This window comes from Electrophorus electricus, chromosome 7 (genome assembly GCF_041902795.1).
Source record: "Electrophorus electricus isolate QZ-2024a chromosome 7, ASM4190279v1, whole genome shotgun sequence".
In the NCBI taxonomy this organism is placed as follows: domain Eukaryota; kingdom Metazoa; phylum Chordata; class Actinopteri; order Gymnotiformes; family Gymnotidae; genus Electrophorus; species Electrophorus electricus.
In genome coordinates, this window is record NC_137503.1 from 26,375,816 (window position 1) to 26,390,729 (window position 14,914).

General features: G+C 40.8%; 1 protein-coding gene across 1 annotated transcript in view; it reads right to left on the bottom strand.

The window, feature by feature from the left end:
- Nucleotides 1-14,914, bottom strand: part of kif26aa (kinesin family member 26Aa) — a 61,770-nt gene that overhangs the window by 31,309 nt on the left and 15,547 nt on the right. The window contains exons 3-4 of the mRNA XM_081718326.1: nucleotides 12,865-13,347; nucleotides 6,207-6,409 (exon numbers count right to left, since the gene is read on the bottom strand). Coding sequence (XP_081574452.1) covers nucleotides 6,207-6,409; nucleotides 12,865-13,347 — 686 coding nt within the window. The remainder of the gene's footprint in view (nucleotides 1-6,206; nucleotides 6,410-12,864; nucleotides 13,348-14,914) is intronic.

Below are 14,914 nucleotides of genomic sequence, written 5' to 3' on the forward strand. Positions count from 1 at the left end.
TACATTTCTTTTTTCTCCAGAGAGATTTATTGTCAAATCATGTTGCCCAGGTAGTCTACTCAACAAATTCTTCTTGGCATAGCAATGCTGCTTGGCCATAGCAGTAATCAAAATTCACAAATCTTGAGGTGTTTTGCCCATTACAATATTTCTTTATAATAAATGTATCAACCTATAAACACTTAGAACTGGGCTCATAACAATTGGCGATTCACCCATGTTAGCTAGCTACTTTACTTAGCACTTTAAGTAAAGACGATTTATACGTGATTTAAATAGTTCAACACATTATACAGATTATATTTCCACTAGACACAGAATAAGTCATTCTCCATCCAGTTTCATCCCCTTTGCATGTAACAGTGCTTTCCATTTTGGAAAAGCACTTTAAATGTTAACATTTGTGTTATTATGTTTCATGTCATTCATATTTTTTCCAGCACAACATGACTTTTGTCCACAATACAAGCCCATGGCGATGCAGGGCTCTAATCGCATTCCACCAAGTGGGGAAAACTGTATCAAGAAATACAACAAAGACATTAGTTTTCTTTAAACTTAACACACAGCCTCAAGGTCTAGGCCTAAAGATTTAAATTTGCACTAATTCCACAAATGTAAAATAACAATTGGTAGGAACAAAATAAGTAACGCAATGATAAACAGATGCAACTTGGCTCATTTCTTGCATGACCTCTATGGTTTTAACAGGTTCAGAGCTGCCTCTCCTGGAACCTGTCTGTCACATTCATTGTAATGAGCAGAAGAGGGGATGTAGATAGACTAAAAATAATTATGTAGCTTCACACTTCTAGCAACCCATCTCTGATGCTCTATGACAGGTGATTAGAGGGTACCTGTTTACCTCCTGTACTTTCTTCATTCTGCTACAGTGGCGTCTCTGTGACTCATGTCACACTTCCACTGATAAGCTACTGCTAGCATGTGAGACTCTCTCATTTTCTCTCTCTTTTGTGCACTCTCTCTTGTCCTTTTCTCCCACCCTCCTGATCTCTCTCGCTGATTTCTTCACTTCAGAGAAGCAGAATGAAATGTAATCATGGCTTAGCCTCCATCGAGTCAACCATGTGTATAAACATATACAGAGGCTACACTTCACTAAGCGTACATGACCACACACACACACACACACACACACACACAGAAGAAGATAATTACATATAGAGTGTGTGTTAAAAGGTGCAAGAGAGAGAGAGAGAAATTCCGACAGTTGTTTGGAGAGAAGTTATGTGCTAATACACACACACCTGCATCTACTCCCATTCAGTTCTGACAGCGTTCAACATGCTGAGGCACTTCCCGGGAATTAGAAAAGGCCCTGAGAAATGATGGTGGAGGTGAAGGGGGAAGTGGGATTGAGAGAAAGAGAGAGAGAAAGACAGATAAGTAGGGAAATGAGAGAAAAAATGACAAAGAAGGAGAAAATGAAGGTGGTATAAATGCAACCCCAAAGGAGCAAACGGATGTGCAGACAGAGAGAATGAGAGCGAGGACGATGCACAAGGACAGTGAGTGCTTCTTTATTTACTTTTGTGCTCATGCTCAGTCTCAAACCAGGGGAGCCGTCTAAGCCCCTGGCATGGTGTGTCCTAAAGGGAGCAGGCTCCTCAGCTTCTAAAGGAGAGATGAAGCTTAGGCAGAGGCTCTATGTCTGACAGCAACACTTACACAATGTGAAGAACAAAAGGCCAGTTTATGCCCTGCAAGCACATCTTAAAAAGTACAATATAGCAGGCTACATAAACAAATAAGGCATATGGGAGCCATACAAGACTATAGGTGCCCAAAATATCCATGGTAGAGGCAGAATCAGACTAGAACGTGTGTGTGTGTGTGTGTGTGTGTGTGTGTGTGTGTGTGTGTGTGTGTCAGCATGTTTGTGCATAAGTATGTGTGTGCAGGTGTGTATGTACATGCATCTGTGTGTAGATGCGACAAAACGCCATTGCACAGACAGTAAATTGCCAGAGACATGACAAGGTGGTAAAAGCTAAAAATAACACTCAATCAATATAAATAATGGAGACCTTTTTATTTGAATCACATGTGTCTATTGTTGCTTTCACATGTGATTTTAAATGTTCTATTAAATTAAACCAAAACTTGAAAATAATTAAATAAGTCTATTAAGTGTCTTGTAGTCATCAACCCCGTGAATGGCTTAACGGCTTATTGTCTGTCATGAGTCGGCTTAGAACTAGACAAACTGTTATTTTCTGTAATTACAATTTTTGTTTTGTTTCAGTGTCTCCCATTGTCTGCTTTAAACCCTCCAAAATGTGGACCCACAACTGTGTGACTGCACTTTGTACTTCTTGGCCATGTAAATGCAGGGAAATTAGGGATACAACAAGAATGCATTCAGCAAGCTATAAGCACAACTGTTCAGCTAAGAATTTTAGCTTATATACACATGGAAATAGGTCTACATAATATGACACACAGATCCAATTGTAATGCTTAAATGCTTTTTTTGTGAATAACAGAGCAGCATTTGGTGAAAACTAAATTAAAGCAAGAGTATGAGTTCAATGTCAGCAAGAAATCCAGGCTATCACTGCAGAAAGCTAAGAGAGCAACTCAAAACAGTGCTTAGCTTTCAACAGTGGGAATTCTCCTTTGTAATGTTCAGTCAATGGATTCATATATATTTTAATCCTTGCAATAAAATGGGATTCATGAATATTTACAGACACCCAGATATGACTTTCAGAGACTCACTCACATATATCACTGTAAACATGTCTGTGATTAATTGCACCTATTTGCAGGAATGCGCAGACTTTACATTTCCTAATAGTTGTGCTGAATATGTCCGCATACTGCTAAAACATTGATTACATGAAACATGGTCACCTCTGCATCATTTCTGATGGGCAATACAATTACATGCAATTTCTCTCTAACAAAACAAGCAATGGATCTATCTGCTTCCGTATGAATAATTCACCACAGCATATGGCATGGAAGAGCTACTCAAACAGCACAGTGATTCACCACAGCACATGACACAGAAGAACTACTCAAACAGCAAACTGATTCACCACGGCATATGACACGAAAGAACTACTCGAACAGCACAGTTACTCACCACAGCACATGACACAGAAGAACTACTCAAACAGCAAACTGATTCACCACGGCATATGACACGAAAGAACTACTCGAACAGCACAGTTACTCACCACAGCACATGACACAGAAGAACTACTCAAACAGCACAGTTATTCCTGCATATGCAGTAAGTAGATCTTATGAATAGAACGTACAGGAAAACTATGAGGCACAGGTGAGACTCTTCAGGGAAACTATGAGGCACAGGTGAGACTTCAGCTGTGGCTGAACATCAAAGCAATAGCAGGTGGCCTTGTCAATGCTCAGTCGAGGCATTCATTCTCCTTTTATCTGGAAATCTCTGAAGGCAAGAATATGGCTGTCTCACTCCCATAAAAACACCAACTTACTTGCTCCCAGCACCTTTATTTTTGTGCTCCCATCTCCTACCCCCAACCCCCACCACACCGCCCCCCCCCCCCCCCTACACCATGGCAACAGCCTACCTTGAAATCGGAAGTAAATGCCATGCATGTAACATACATGCCTTGGTCTGGACCATTGCTTTCAAGGGTCAATTTCTGTAGATCTTTGTGATGAAAAGAATTGGGTTTAGATGTAATAAAGTGGAAGTCTGTGCATCCTCCCATGTTGAAGTACAGTATGTAGGGTGCAGCATTCAGTACACCATTATGGCTCACAATCAGAACAAATATTATAATAAAAACAATACTACTGAAATTAAGATGTCAGAAACATCATATTCATTATATGGATATATATGTGACATATGCAGTTATAATGTAATTAAATTTGACAGAATTACACAGGAACACAGAATTGCATACTGTAATTGTGTCCCATAGTTAATTGAAAGCTAAATTTATCTCTGTCAAGATATTGAATGTAAATAAGTATACACAGTGTGATGTCAAGCAGATGATTGCAATAAGTTAGAAAAAGCAGGCCCAAAAGGTCATTTAAAGCATCTGTATGTGTGTATTGTGAGTATGTGTGTGTATCTGTGTGTGTTCTCTCACTCCCTCTAGCTTGTTTACTACCCTGTCAAATCATAACACTGTCAAAACAGCCCTTCCATTCTCAAGCACTGTTTGGCCAACCACTGGGGTCAATGGGCACAGCAAGCCCCTTCAGAGGGCAGCATGCTGACAGCCCATGTTTCAGGCTGACAGGCTTTGCCAGTGCAGTGAATGGGCATTAGCACCAGAGACAAGCTTAAGCAAACAGCACTGTTATGCAGCATGGCTGGATTTTTCACTGTTGCTGAAGTGACATGGTCCAACCCTTTCTGTCTATGAATGCCAAAGGAAGAATCCAGATTTGTTTTAACCAGATCAAGGGAACGCTCCAAAAAAAAAAAGCAATGCTTCTGAAAATTACACGCTGCCATTCACCCTCTCTCCAATTCTCTGCCTATTCTACCTTGCTCTTATGACTGTGCAACCATGGCAACTTTCCTTGGGAGACCTTGGACAAGGTGTGTGTGCCTGCTGGAAGTCAAGGCCAAAGCGTGAGCACAAGCATTAACAGACAATAGAGCGGCTCCCATTCCCCACCCTGGCTGAAGGTGCCAAAACATTTCTCCCTGAATATGTATAGTGACCACAGGCAATCTGTTGAGCAATATGTAAAGCACTCTTTGTTTGTCAGTCACATTTAATTTATAAAATGCCCTCACTTCAAAGGATTATTGAATGAGAAAATGAACAAAGAAATATCCATTTCTCGAATTGACAAAAAAGAGGCAACCACAGAACATGCCCCACCCTGTCTGTCAAGCCAAACTAGAGTGTTTTCCCCCCCAACAGTCACATAACAAATGACTGGATACACATTAATTAACATAATAAATGGCAGTAATAAAACACAGAGGTCCGAAGACAGTGAAAAAAAGGCCAAAAAGGAACTTGACATCAATAATCTAATTGTATGCATGGTCACAAAGCAATTAGAGTCTAACACTTCTAAGCAACTCATCCTATTCCCAGACACATAGTCTCATAATTCTACACACACACACACATACACACACACACACACACACACACACACACACACACACACACACACACGTAGAAATTCCAGTATGTGTATATTTGAACACGTGTCCTTTTGACCAATAATTTGATCACAATTGAGGAAATTGCAAATGTGAGCTTTTATACTGGTTTAATGTTGGGTGTGACATTCCAATTTTTTGAGTCAAAACTGGACAGTGAGTAGCGTTTTAAAGGTCAAATGATATTTTAACTTTTACTGGCAGTAATTTGGGTTACAGACAGTGTAATTATTGCCAGTATGCCGACACCCTTTTTTATCCAGTAAATTACTGTTGACTCTGGGTCGAAGTAGCCCTTACAAGTTTACAAGTTTTCTCTGAATGCAATGTGCAGGGGATGCAGTTTTCTTCACTAACCAACGCTTGACACATGAGAATGATTCATTAAATATCAACTGAAATAAACCATACCAGAATATAAATTAACATTCAGCAAAAACACCACATCAACCATGAAAAGAGAAAGACAAAAAACATCTATTGTCATTTAGTACTTTTGGCTCACATCAAATTGTTGCTTAAAAACCTTTAAACATCATAGTAAATTTTTTGAACGCTCATTTTAAAATTATAGTAAGCTCTGATGTTCCCAAAAATATCAAGAATATATCCATTTGTTACCTTTTATCTAATAAAATCACCGTGTGATACATTAGTATTCTCCTGGAGGGCATCCATTTGCTGCACCTGCAGTTGCCCAGCTAAGTGCAGTGTTCACCCTTTAAGGCAGTTCTGTCCAGGTACTGACTGATGACATTCCCCCTCATTATGGCGTGCAGCCTCCTGTGGTTTTGCAGAGTCAACAGGCAGGAAAACTGCTCCATGCTGACAGGATGGCCAGAGGCTAACAGGAGCGGCAGATTTTAGGAGAGAGGAGGTGGAGGAGAGACTAAAAGAACTGCAACAAAGCGCCAGCGGCCATGGAGCCCTGCCTGGGGTCCCAGTAGCCCACCCATATTGCATGCTCCCTACCCTTACCCCTAGAGGGGGAAAATGCATATGGCTCCTGTGTAAAGACAAAGTAAAAGGTTACAGAGGACACTGGGCTTACCTGAGGAAGAAGGCAGCTGCAGAGCTGGCCTGGGGCACAGGCGATGGTGTAGGCTGGCCAGGGGGTGGTGTAGGCCGGTCAAGTACTTTGGCCTGGCCGTGGTTGGTGTGCCTATGTCCTGCTGGAGGCAGGGAAGGAGCGGCACTAGCATAGCTAAAGCAGTATGTCTCATATGAGGCTGCGTCCTTCTCTACAATCAGACCCTACAGAGAGGGAAAGCAAGAGAGGACTTAAAGGATGCAAGAGAATAGATACAAACTCATTTAAAAGATATATCAGGTGATTAACTCCAGTGGTCACTCGAATGATTTGGCTGAAAGCAACTGTAGTAAAAGAAAAGAAAAGGAAGGAAGGAATGAATTAATGAAAAAACAAATGAAGGAACATGTGAACAAGTCCCAGATATATCAACGACTCGGCTGTGCAGAAATCTTAATGTTACAGAGTTTCTTAGTGTTATAGAAGATCATCCTGACAGACACCAGGGCACTCAGGTCCCAGTGCAAGGAGCACATGCCCTGAGGCCTATAGGATGGCTACACTGAGCAATCATGCATAGCTGAGGTGTCACATTAGTAAGGAAGATAAAACTGCAACGGGACAAAGCAAGGCTTACAGTGGCTTAAACCTGAGTTTTTTCAATTATATCTATCTCAATGTTAATGTATTTGGGCCATCAGTTGACTCTCAAAATGAGTTCGGTTTTTCAGGGCCTATTATTCTACACCACTCCATGCTCACACACCCACTAGTTAACAGGATTATGCACACAAATGCTCTAAACCAGGGGCAGGGGAGGGGAGAAAGGGTCACCATTTATTCAATCAAGCCATATATTTTCAAAAGATTACCAAACACCAGGTTGGTTTCACAGAAAAGAGGGCTAATAACATCAGCTCATATTTAGGGTGACACTTTTATCCAAAGTGACTTACAATTAGAGCAAGTAGAACTTGACGGTTAAGGGCCCAACAGCAGCAGAGCTTGAACCAGCAACCCTCCAATTATAAGTCAAGTGCTTTAACCACTGAGCTGTTCACATTCACAGAGAGTGAAAAGTCATTTTTAGCCAAGTTACCTATGTATAAATGATCTCTTTTGCTTGTCCTTCAGTAACCTGAAATATGTAAAATCACTACCTCACCCTCCTTTTTTTCCTGCTTTTGTAAGAATGCATGTATGTCCATGTCATCATCTTCTGACTTTGTGCTTAGTGAGCAGGGATCTAAAGCCAAGGCCCTGAGCCAGACGGATTCTGTAGCATAACTTATAAAGTGTTACTATAGCTAAACTGCACTGCTTTAATAAACCTGCAAAAAAAAATAATTTGGGGCTTGCATTTTAGGGTGTAAGCCCCAAAGGCCCACACCTAATGATGCTTCTGCTCCAAACCCACAGTTACAACACATGTAATAAAACAGAAGTGGCACCACCTCAGATACAATCATGTGCCACAGAGTTTGACATGCACTTGCTTGACTGTGGCACTGAGTCATATCCTAAAGCCACTAGCCTGCTGTGTAAACTAATACCCCACCAGCAGATACAAAGCAAAGAAGGAACCCCAAACTTGTCAATTCATCACCACACCATATTTATATATCTGCATACTGACACAGCCACTTGCACTGACACATTAATCCAACACTACACATACATTGCTGCATACATTTTTGAAATTCAGACATTTTAATAATCAATCAATCTTATATTAATAATGTAAAAGGTTAATTAATTTTCTATCAAAATTTGCAATTTTTTACCAGCTCATGCTGCATGACTCAGTGTTAAGTGTCTTGAACAAGAATGCTGTGACATGCTGGTGGAATATATATGGACCCTGAAGAGCAGATCCTAGAGATACTCACGAAAGGCAGAGAGTATAGGCACCCAGGCAGCAAATCACAGCTTTCGCACACCACCAATTAATATCATGGTAAATGTACTCATTTTTATGTCTTGCCTCAAAGTGCAAAACGTCTGTCAGCAGCCATGAAAGGTGACTAATAATCCCTCACGACTGCTTATGACCCTTTTGATACTATAACACCATTCTGCAGACTATTATATTTCACAGGATTTGCTTTTACAGAGCCTCTGAACTGAAGGCGCACACCTCTGTCTGCTATAGATCCATGATAATAGCATCAGAATGGTCTGCGCTAGACAGACTAGGAAGTGAGGCATGGAAAAAAAAAAACTTGCCCACATACAAAGCATAACGCATGAACCCTGCATGTCTGCCGAAGGGGTGCAGGCAGACAAAGTAGGGTCAAGAGGGACGTGGGAATCTGAAAACTGGAAGAGCTGTGATCTGCTGACAGTCTGATGGTGAGATAATGAGCACAGAAGAATGGGGACTGCTGGCTCCGGAGAGCAGCCTCTCTTACACCCTCCACAGCTGTGCGCACTAGTCCATGTCCCAGCACACTTGTACTAATTATATCTTCACGTCAGAGTCCACCATTAGGGCCCAGCAGGGATGCTAGGACGGACATTTTGAGTTCAAAATGGAAGGCTTGTTTTTTTTCCCCTAATTAAGTTGAACTTGTGTTAAGGTGCTTCAGAAATCCCATGTGTGAAACTATCAGTGTGGATTGATAAAGGGAGTGCTCAGCAGGGTGGACAATAATTTCAATTAATGCCAATAAGGCTGTATTTTCATTACAGCAACTTAGCGTACCTTATATCATGCTGCCATCAACAAAAGCCTAAGACTTTATAGTCATTTACAGCTAAAGCACTTACATGAGTTGTATTGAATGAATCACCCAAACGAATAACCCTATGACATGTTCTGCCTCACATATACAAACGCACACATACACACAGATGATCAGTCTTACTGTCTCACTTTCTCTTGCTCACAGACTCTCATTCTTGTAATCTCTCACCTTTCTCTCTCTCTCTCTCTCTCAAGCATGTACTCTCCCTTTCTCTTTCTCTCTCTCCCTTGTGATTTCTTTACACACACAAACACACTCACAAGCATGTAATTTAGACATAACTGTGCTCCAACACATGGGAACATGATGAAATCCTACTGGCAACCTGAATCCATTTATAGTGTGTATCAGATGACAAAACGACCTAGGGAAGTTCAAGTACAACGTCTTGCAATCATCAAACTGTTATTTCTATGGCTGTGACCCACTGGAGACCAACTCAGCAAATATTCAGATTAAATGGCTCATATGGCAGTGTTGGTGTAACGCTGATCCAGTTGTCTAGGTCTTATTTTGCAGGAAGAGAACCTGCATACCTAATACAGTCGGAGCTGTTACACAGACTGCACTCTGCTTTTCTGCAGCACAGGATGCCATCATGTCCTTCCCAGGTTCAGAGTCGTGGCAGGTTAAGGGGGTAGCTCGGGCTGGCCCTGCATGTGCAGTCAGTCAGGCGCCCATCCCAGATGGACGTCAGCTGCCATTTTCTCACCTTGGGTGAGGCTGCAGTCCCATCTGTTGACAATTTGCAGCTCTGGCTTCCTGCCACATGCTTGAAGCAGGCTCTATGCAGGGCCTTCTATGTCCCAAATTAGACAAACTGCCAGAGGAGGCAGAGGAGGCTTCCTGCCACATGCTTGAAGCAGGCTCTATGCAGGGCCTTCTATGTCCCAAATTAGACAAACTGCCAGAGGAGGCCCATTAGGTCGCTGTGGATGATATCCAGACCTGGGATGAATGGTTGAAACTGGTCCTGAATTGCAGAAAAATGGTCTGCATTCCTCTGTCTGTCCACAAGATGAACTTAAACTAGGCATGGTTGGACGGAGCTGCTGGCTACCAGTGGGTGTAACTACACTCTCTGGCTGTTTTGCTAATGTGCTGACCAAGGTGCACCTGACTGGCATTTGGCAGACATGTGCATATGCTCCATTCTCTCAAGAATGCCACAGAATTTGTGGTGTAAAATCTCTGGACAATACCTTACTGCACCAAAGAATCCTCAAAGGCCAAAATAACCTTGTGTTTTGTGCACTGTTGATAGGCAGTACCATTCAAGGTCTAATTGTTTTTCAGTCTTTGTGAGATGGGGGCAAGAGAGCTCCCTCTGTCTGCCTATGACGCAAGACCAACTAGCATGCAATCATTTCAGCATTGACACATCAAATGTGCAAAGGACTGTTTGCATATGTACACTTGCTGCCTACTAAAAAGTTACTAAAAGTTTGTGCATGGAAAAAACATGAAAAATGAGAAAACCCACAAAAAATTGTCCAAGCTCACCTACTAACCAAATCTATTAAAGAGTGCATCTTTCAGATGAGCATAACTGCATGTTTTTTTCTGTTTTGCAAGTTTGCTTTAATGCATATGAATTTGGACATTTAGTTTAAACCTATTGAATAATTAGGTTAACATAGCACCTGCAAGGTGATCTGTTTAGCCTGAAAGTACTTTTGAGAATGAAGGGTATGTACTTATCGTTTGTGTATTTCACAGATGAGACTAGAAAGATGTTGAAGCAGATTATTCTAAACCATCTCAGGAAGCCAAAATAATCATGCCAGTGCCATCTTCTGACATTATTCATTCACTTATTTATTTATTAATTTATTTATTATTTTGTACTCATGTCTCAGTTTAACTAACACTTCTAAATCCAAAATTTCAGTTTCAGTTTCAGTTTGATCTCATCATGACTAAAACATTTAACACAAGTAAGCCACTGACCCACCCAGAAGAAAAGGAAATATTTTTAATTTGCATGGAAAATCTGATAATCCATTATAGTCTCCATTAACACATGAAGGGTGAAAAACCACTTTCATTGTCATTTTGACCAAGGGTCTCTCCCCTAAATATGAATTTCTATATAATATTTAAACATCTGGCATTATAAAATGCTGAGTATTAATTTCAAGGTCTTTGACTTTGAAACATGACAACAGCATGGCACTCTATATATGCAGACGACATACTAAACAAAAGCTCACATTTTTGTGATTCTGTAATCCTTAAGCAAAACAAGACACTATAGCATGACTGGAATCACTAATGCTAAATTAACTCCTACAGAATCACAGAGAAGTGAGCACGCCTGATGAATGCTTTAGATCTGCCAATCTTATGAATAATGGAACAAATATCTTCACTGTTTTGGTTTATAATCCATAATCATCATTTTTGTTCAGAGCATGTGTAATTAGAAATTGGAAAATCAAGATTTTGAGACTTTGTGAGTCAAAAGCAAAAACTTAGACTTGATTAAAAACTTTAAATCCCTAAATATGTCTTCAGATTTGACCTATACAGATTAGACTCCACCTGTGAATTATGAATCCAAGCCTGCACAGTGCATAAAGATGAATCTAAGACTACATACTCTCATCTAAAGTTGGTTCACCCTTAAATGTAGCAGCTAGCGTCATACATAATATAGAGCTGGCCTAAGGAATTGAGGTCACAGTTTGCCAATGGTGCAGCATTCCACATTAAGACTTAACACTCTCTATCCTGAAGCGAAGGTCAAGTAGCCTCCGGAAGACCAATTTCAAAGACACCAGTCCACAGAACAATGATCTATTTCTAATGTTAAGTCACTTAGTTAGCAGGCCAAGGGAAATATCTTTTATTAGACAATATTACTTGCTTTGAGCAATGGTGTACTTTTGTAGTCTATGGAATTAAAGCAGATTCATCTATCTGGAGCTCAAATTCAAACTCTGACTCTGGATTTTTTAATTATTATTTTTATGTAAAAAAAAATTATTCAAATAACAGCATTGGGGGTCCAGGTATTGATTTTCATTTATCATTTATGTGTAATTTAAAAGGGGCCAAGCAGTTACATGACCTGTTCAATTAACTACCAGTGATTACAAAATAAATAAAAAAACCTCTATAACATCATTAAACTCTCTAAATTAGGTCAGACTGTTACTGGCTAAAACTACACGACCTCAAAATATAATTTTGCTGCAAATACAACAATACCTTATTAATAAAGGTAGGACTGAAGCAGGATTACATGATGTAATATTTCAAAATCTGATTTAACACATAACATTTTCACAATTTTGACACAGGATATTAATTTTGTAACAATACCTCACAGAATTTTGTCCTATTAACACAATTTCCTCCTGAACAGATGGCATGCCATTCTCTTAGCTGAAGATCCTAGAGGTCTGCTATGACATCCATTTAACCTCAATAATATTTGAGCCTTGGCCCTGTACTGGAAGAGAGCACTATGACATGATTATAATCAAGCCCATTAAACATTTGATGAGGGTCTCCCATATGAAAACTGCTCCTGGACTCTGCTGATGCTGAAACCAAAAGCCAAATATCAGAGCCTCCATATTCAGAGGGACACAGAAAGTGAGTGGATGGTGAAGCCAGCTGTAAAGCCAGCTTCAGTGCTGTATTTATATATGTGCAACCATTTTGGATAAGTCTGTGATGTCTGTTTTACTGTATAAAATCACCAATGCCAAAAGAAAAGAGCATTTGCACAGTCAATTTCATATGTCTAATCAGCATAAGTGAAGAACAACTATTCCCAAATGGCAACAACTGAACTTGCACACTAAACTTATCAGGCCAAAGCTTCCATATGGCAAGGTAATATGGAGCTGCAAACATGACCTTGTGTGTTACCGCACCATTAACTCTGCCTTGCAAAGGCAGGCTAAGACTCAGATGCTTACCTGTGAGTGCTGGTGTTGATAGCCTCCACTGACTCTTGACACACTCCACACACCCTCTAAATAGAGCTGTGCATGGGCAGGGAGCGGAGCGACCGCGGAGAGGCAAGTTGTCTTGACGTCCACCCCAGCAGCAGCGCTCTTGATCCAGCCCATCTCTTGCAGCCTCACACCAGCTGCTGGATCACCCTGGATCCTGGAGAGGGGCTGAACTGAAGCACACAGAGGACTCTGGTCTAGTCGATCCCACGAAGGGTTGGCTGAGGGTGCTCTGTGGGCAGCCAGATGGGGCAGTAGCAGGCCTGAGGTGGTCCCAGGCTGTTGGTCGGGTGTACAGTCTTGTCCCAGGGCAGAGCGCAGGGCCAGACACTTCAGCTGGTAAACGTGAGTCCCACACAGCTCACAGCGGCTGTCAGTAGCCTGACCCCTCAGAGGCCATTCTATTGCCTGGAGCTTATCAAGGAGGAGGGCTGAGAAGCTTGGGTCCTGCAAGGGAAAAGGGATCTGATTCATACTAGTTCCAAAGTTCAGTGGTAGTCATTTTGATCAACAATCAATTAACTATCATTGTTCATGACCACAACTTTGAAAACTGAATTATTCTTTTACATAATTCCCTTTTGTATTATAGTGCACTTAATAAAAATATTCAAAGTCACAAAGGCATTTGATTATTTAAGAGCTCCCAGACATAAAGGGATTACACGGCTTGTTTGAGGGGAATATAGTAAATTTAGATATTCACAGAGTGCTGAAGGAATCATAGATTTAAAGTTGTAAAAGTGTAAGAGGGAGAGTGAGAGAGAGATAGGGACCAAGCACAGATCCACCAATCTACATTTTCTGATGGGTTCTCTTCTGCTGAAAACCAAAGTTAGATAGCCACAAAGGTAAATACAAATGTGTAAAAATCAGCAAGGATATATATATCGTATTGCCCTTTAAAACTACACAACATGCATGCTCAGAGGTGAGAAAATTATCAAAATCATATATATTTAAGTTTCATATTTGAAATATGGTCACTTGTTTCTAAAGTTCATAACTTTTCACATTCAAATCTATTTAAAGATCAGTATGCGACTCAACAACTGGTCTGTAACCTAAAAAATATGACCCCACCATATAAACCATATAAACATATTATTTTAAAACTGTTCAAATGAGACAGGGTGATAATACACAGTATAAACAACAACAGCAGAAAGAAGAAAATAAGCCCCTTGCATTTGGTATCAAAATCTAACCGAAAACATTCAGCTACCTCACAGCTGTCCCATTCTTTTACATCTTAAATCGCTCAACAATGTGGGGAGACAGGATTTAGAGGGTGCAATAAACCCGTTCCACCTCTCCTGCTGTCGTGTCCAACTAGACAGAATACTGGGGTATCCCCACCTCTCTGTGTGCAGGCAGGAGGAGAGGGAGTGGAAGCTCTCCTCCCTCCAGCACCCTGTGATTGATTGCTTATGCCGGGGGCGGGGGGGGCAGAGGACACTGGAAAGCTCGCTGAAGGGAGTTTGACTAAACCAACATGCCAGATGTCTGCAATCTGCTTCAGACATCCCAGCATGCATGCATCACAACCTGTTTGAGTGGTGCGTCCAACCTGGCTGATACCCTAGGCGTGTTTCCTACTGTGTATCTTTGCTTAGTATTGATGCAGGGGGCATCATAAAAAGGATCTATGGAACACTAGAATTGTATCTGTAGGTTCAGACCTTTTTTTTTTGTTTGTTTGGGTTTTTTTTACATTTTACACTGTCTAGTAAAGTGGTACTAGTATTCAAAACGGACAAGAAAGTATAATGATCTACCAAAAATGTTATGTTTTGTTTTTTATATAAAATATACGCTGGTAATTTTATGGCATGACAGCTGCAAAATGGGGAAAGAGTATTTTCCCTGAACACATGCACAGACAGAGCTTCTTAAAGACCCACTGGCAGACCAGACAATAGCTGCTTATACAGCAGCAAGCAGACCTTCACACGGCTGGAGAGTGGCTTACTTTTAATGAAATCCAAAAAGTCTTGTTGTTGTCTGTTTCCTG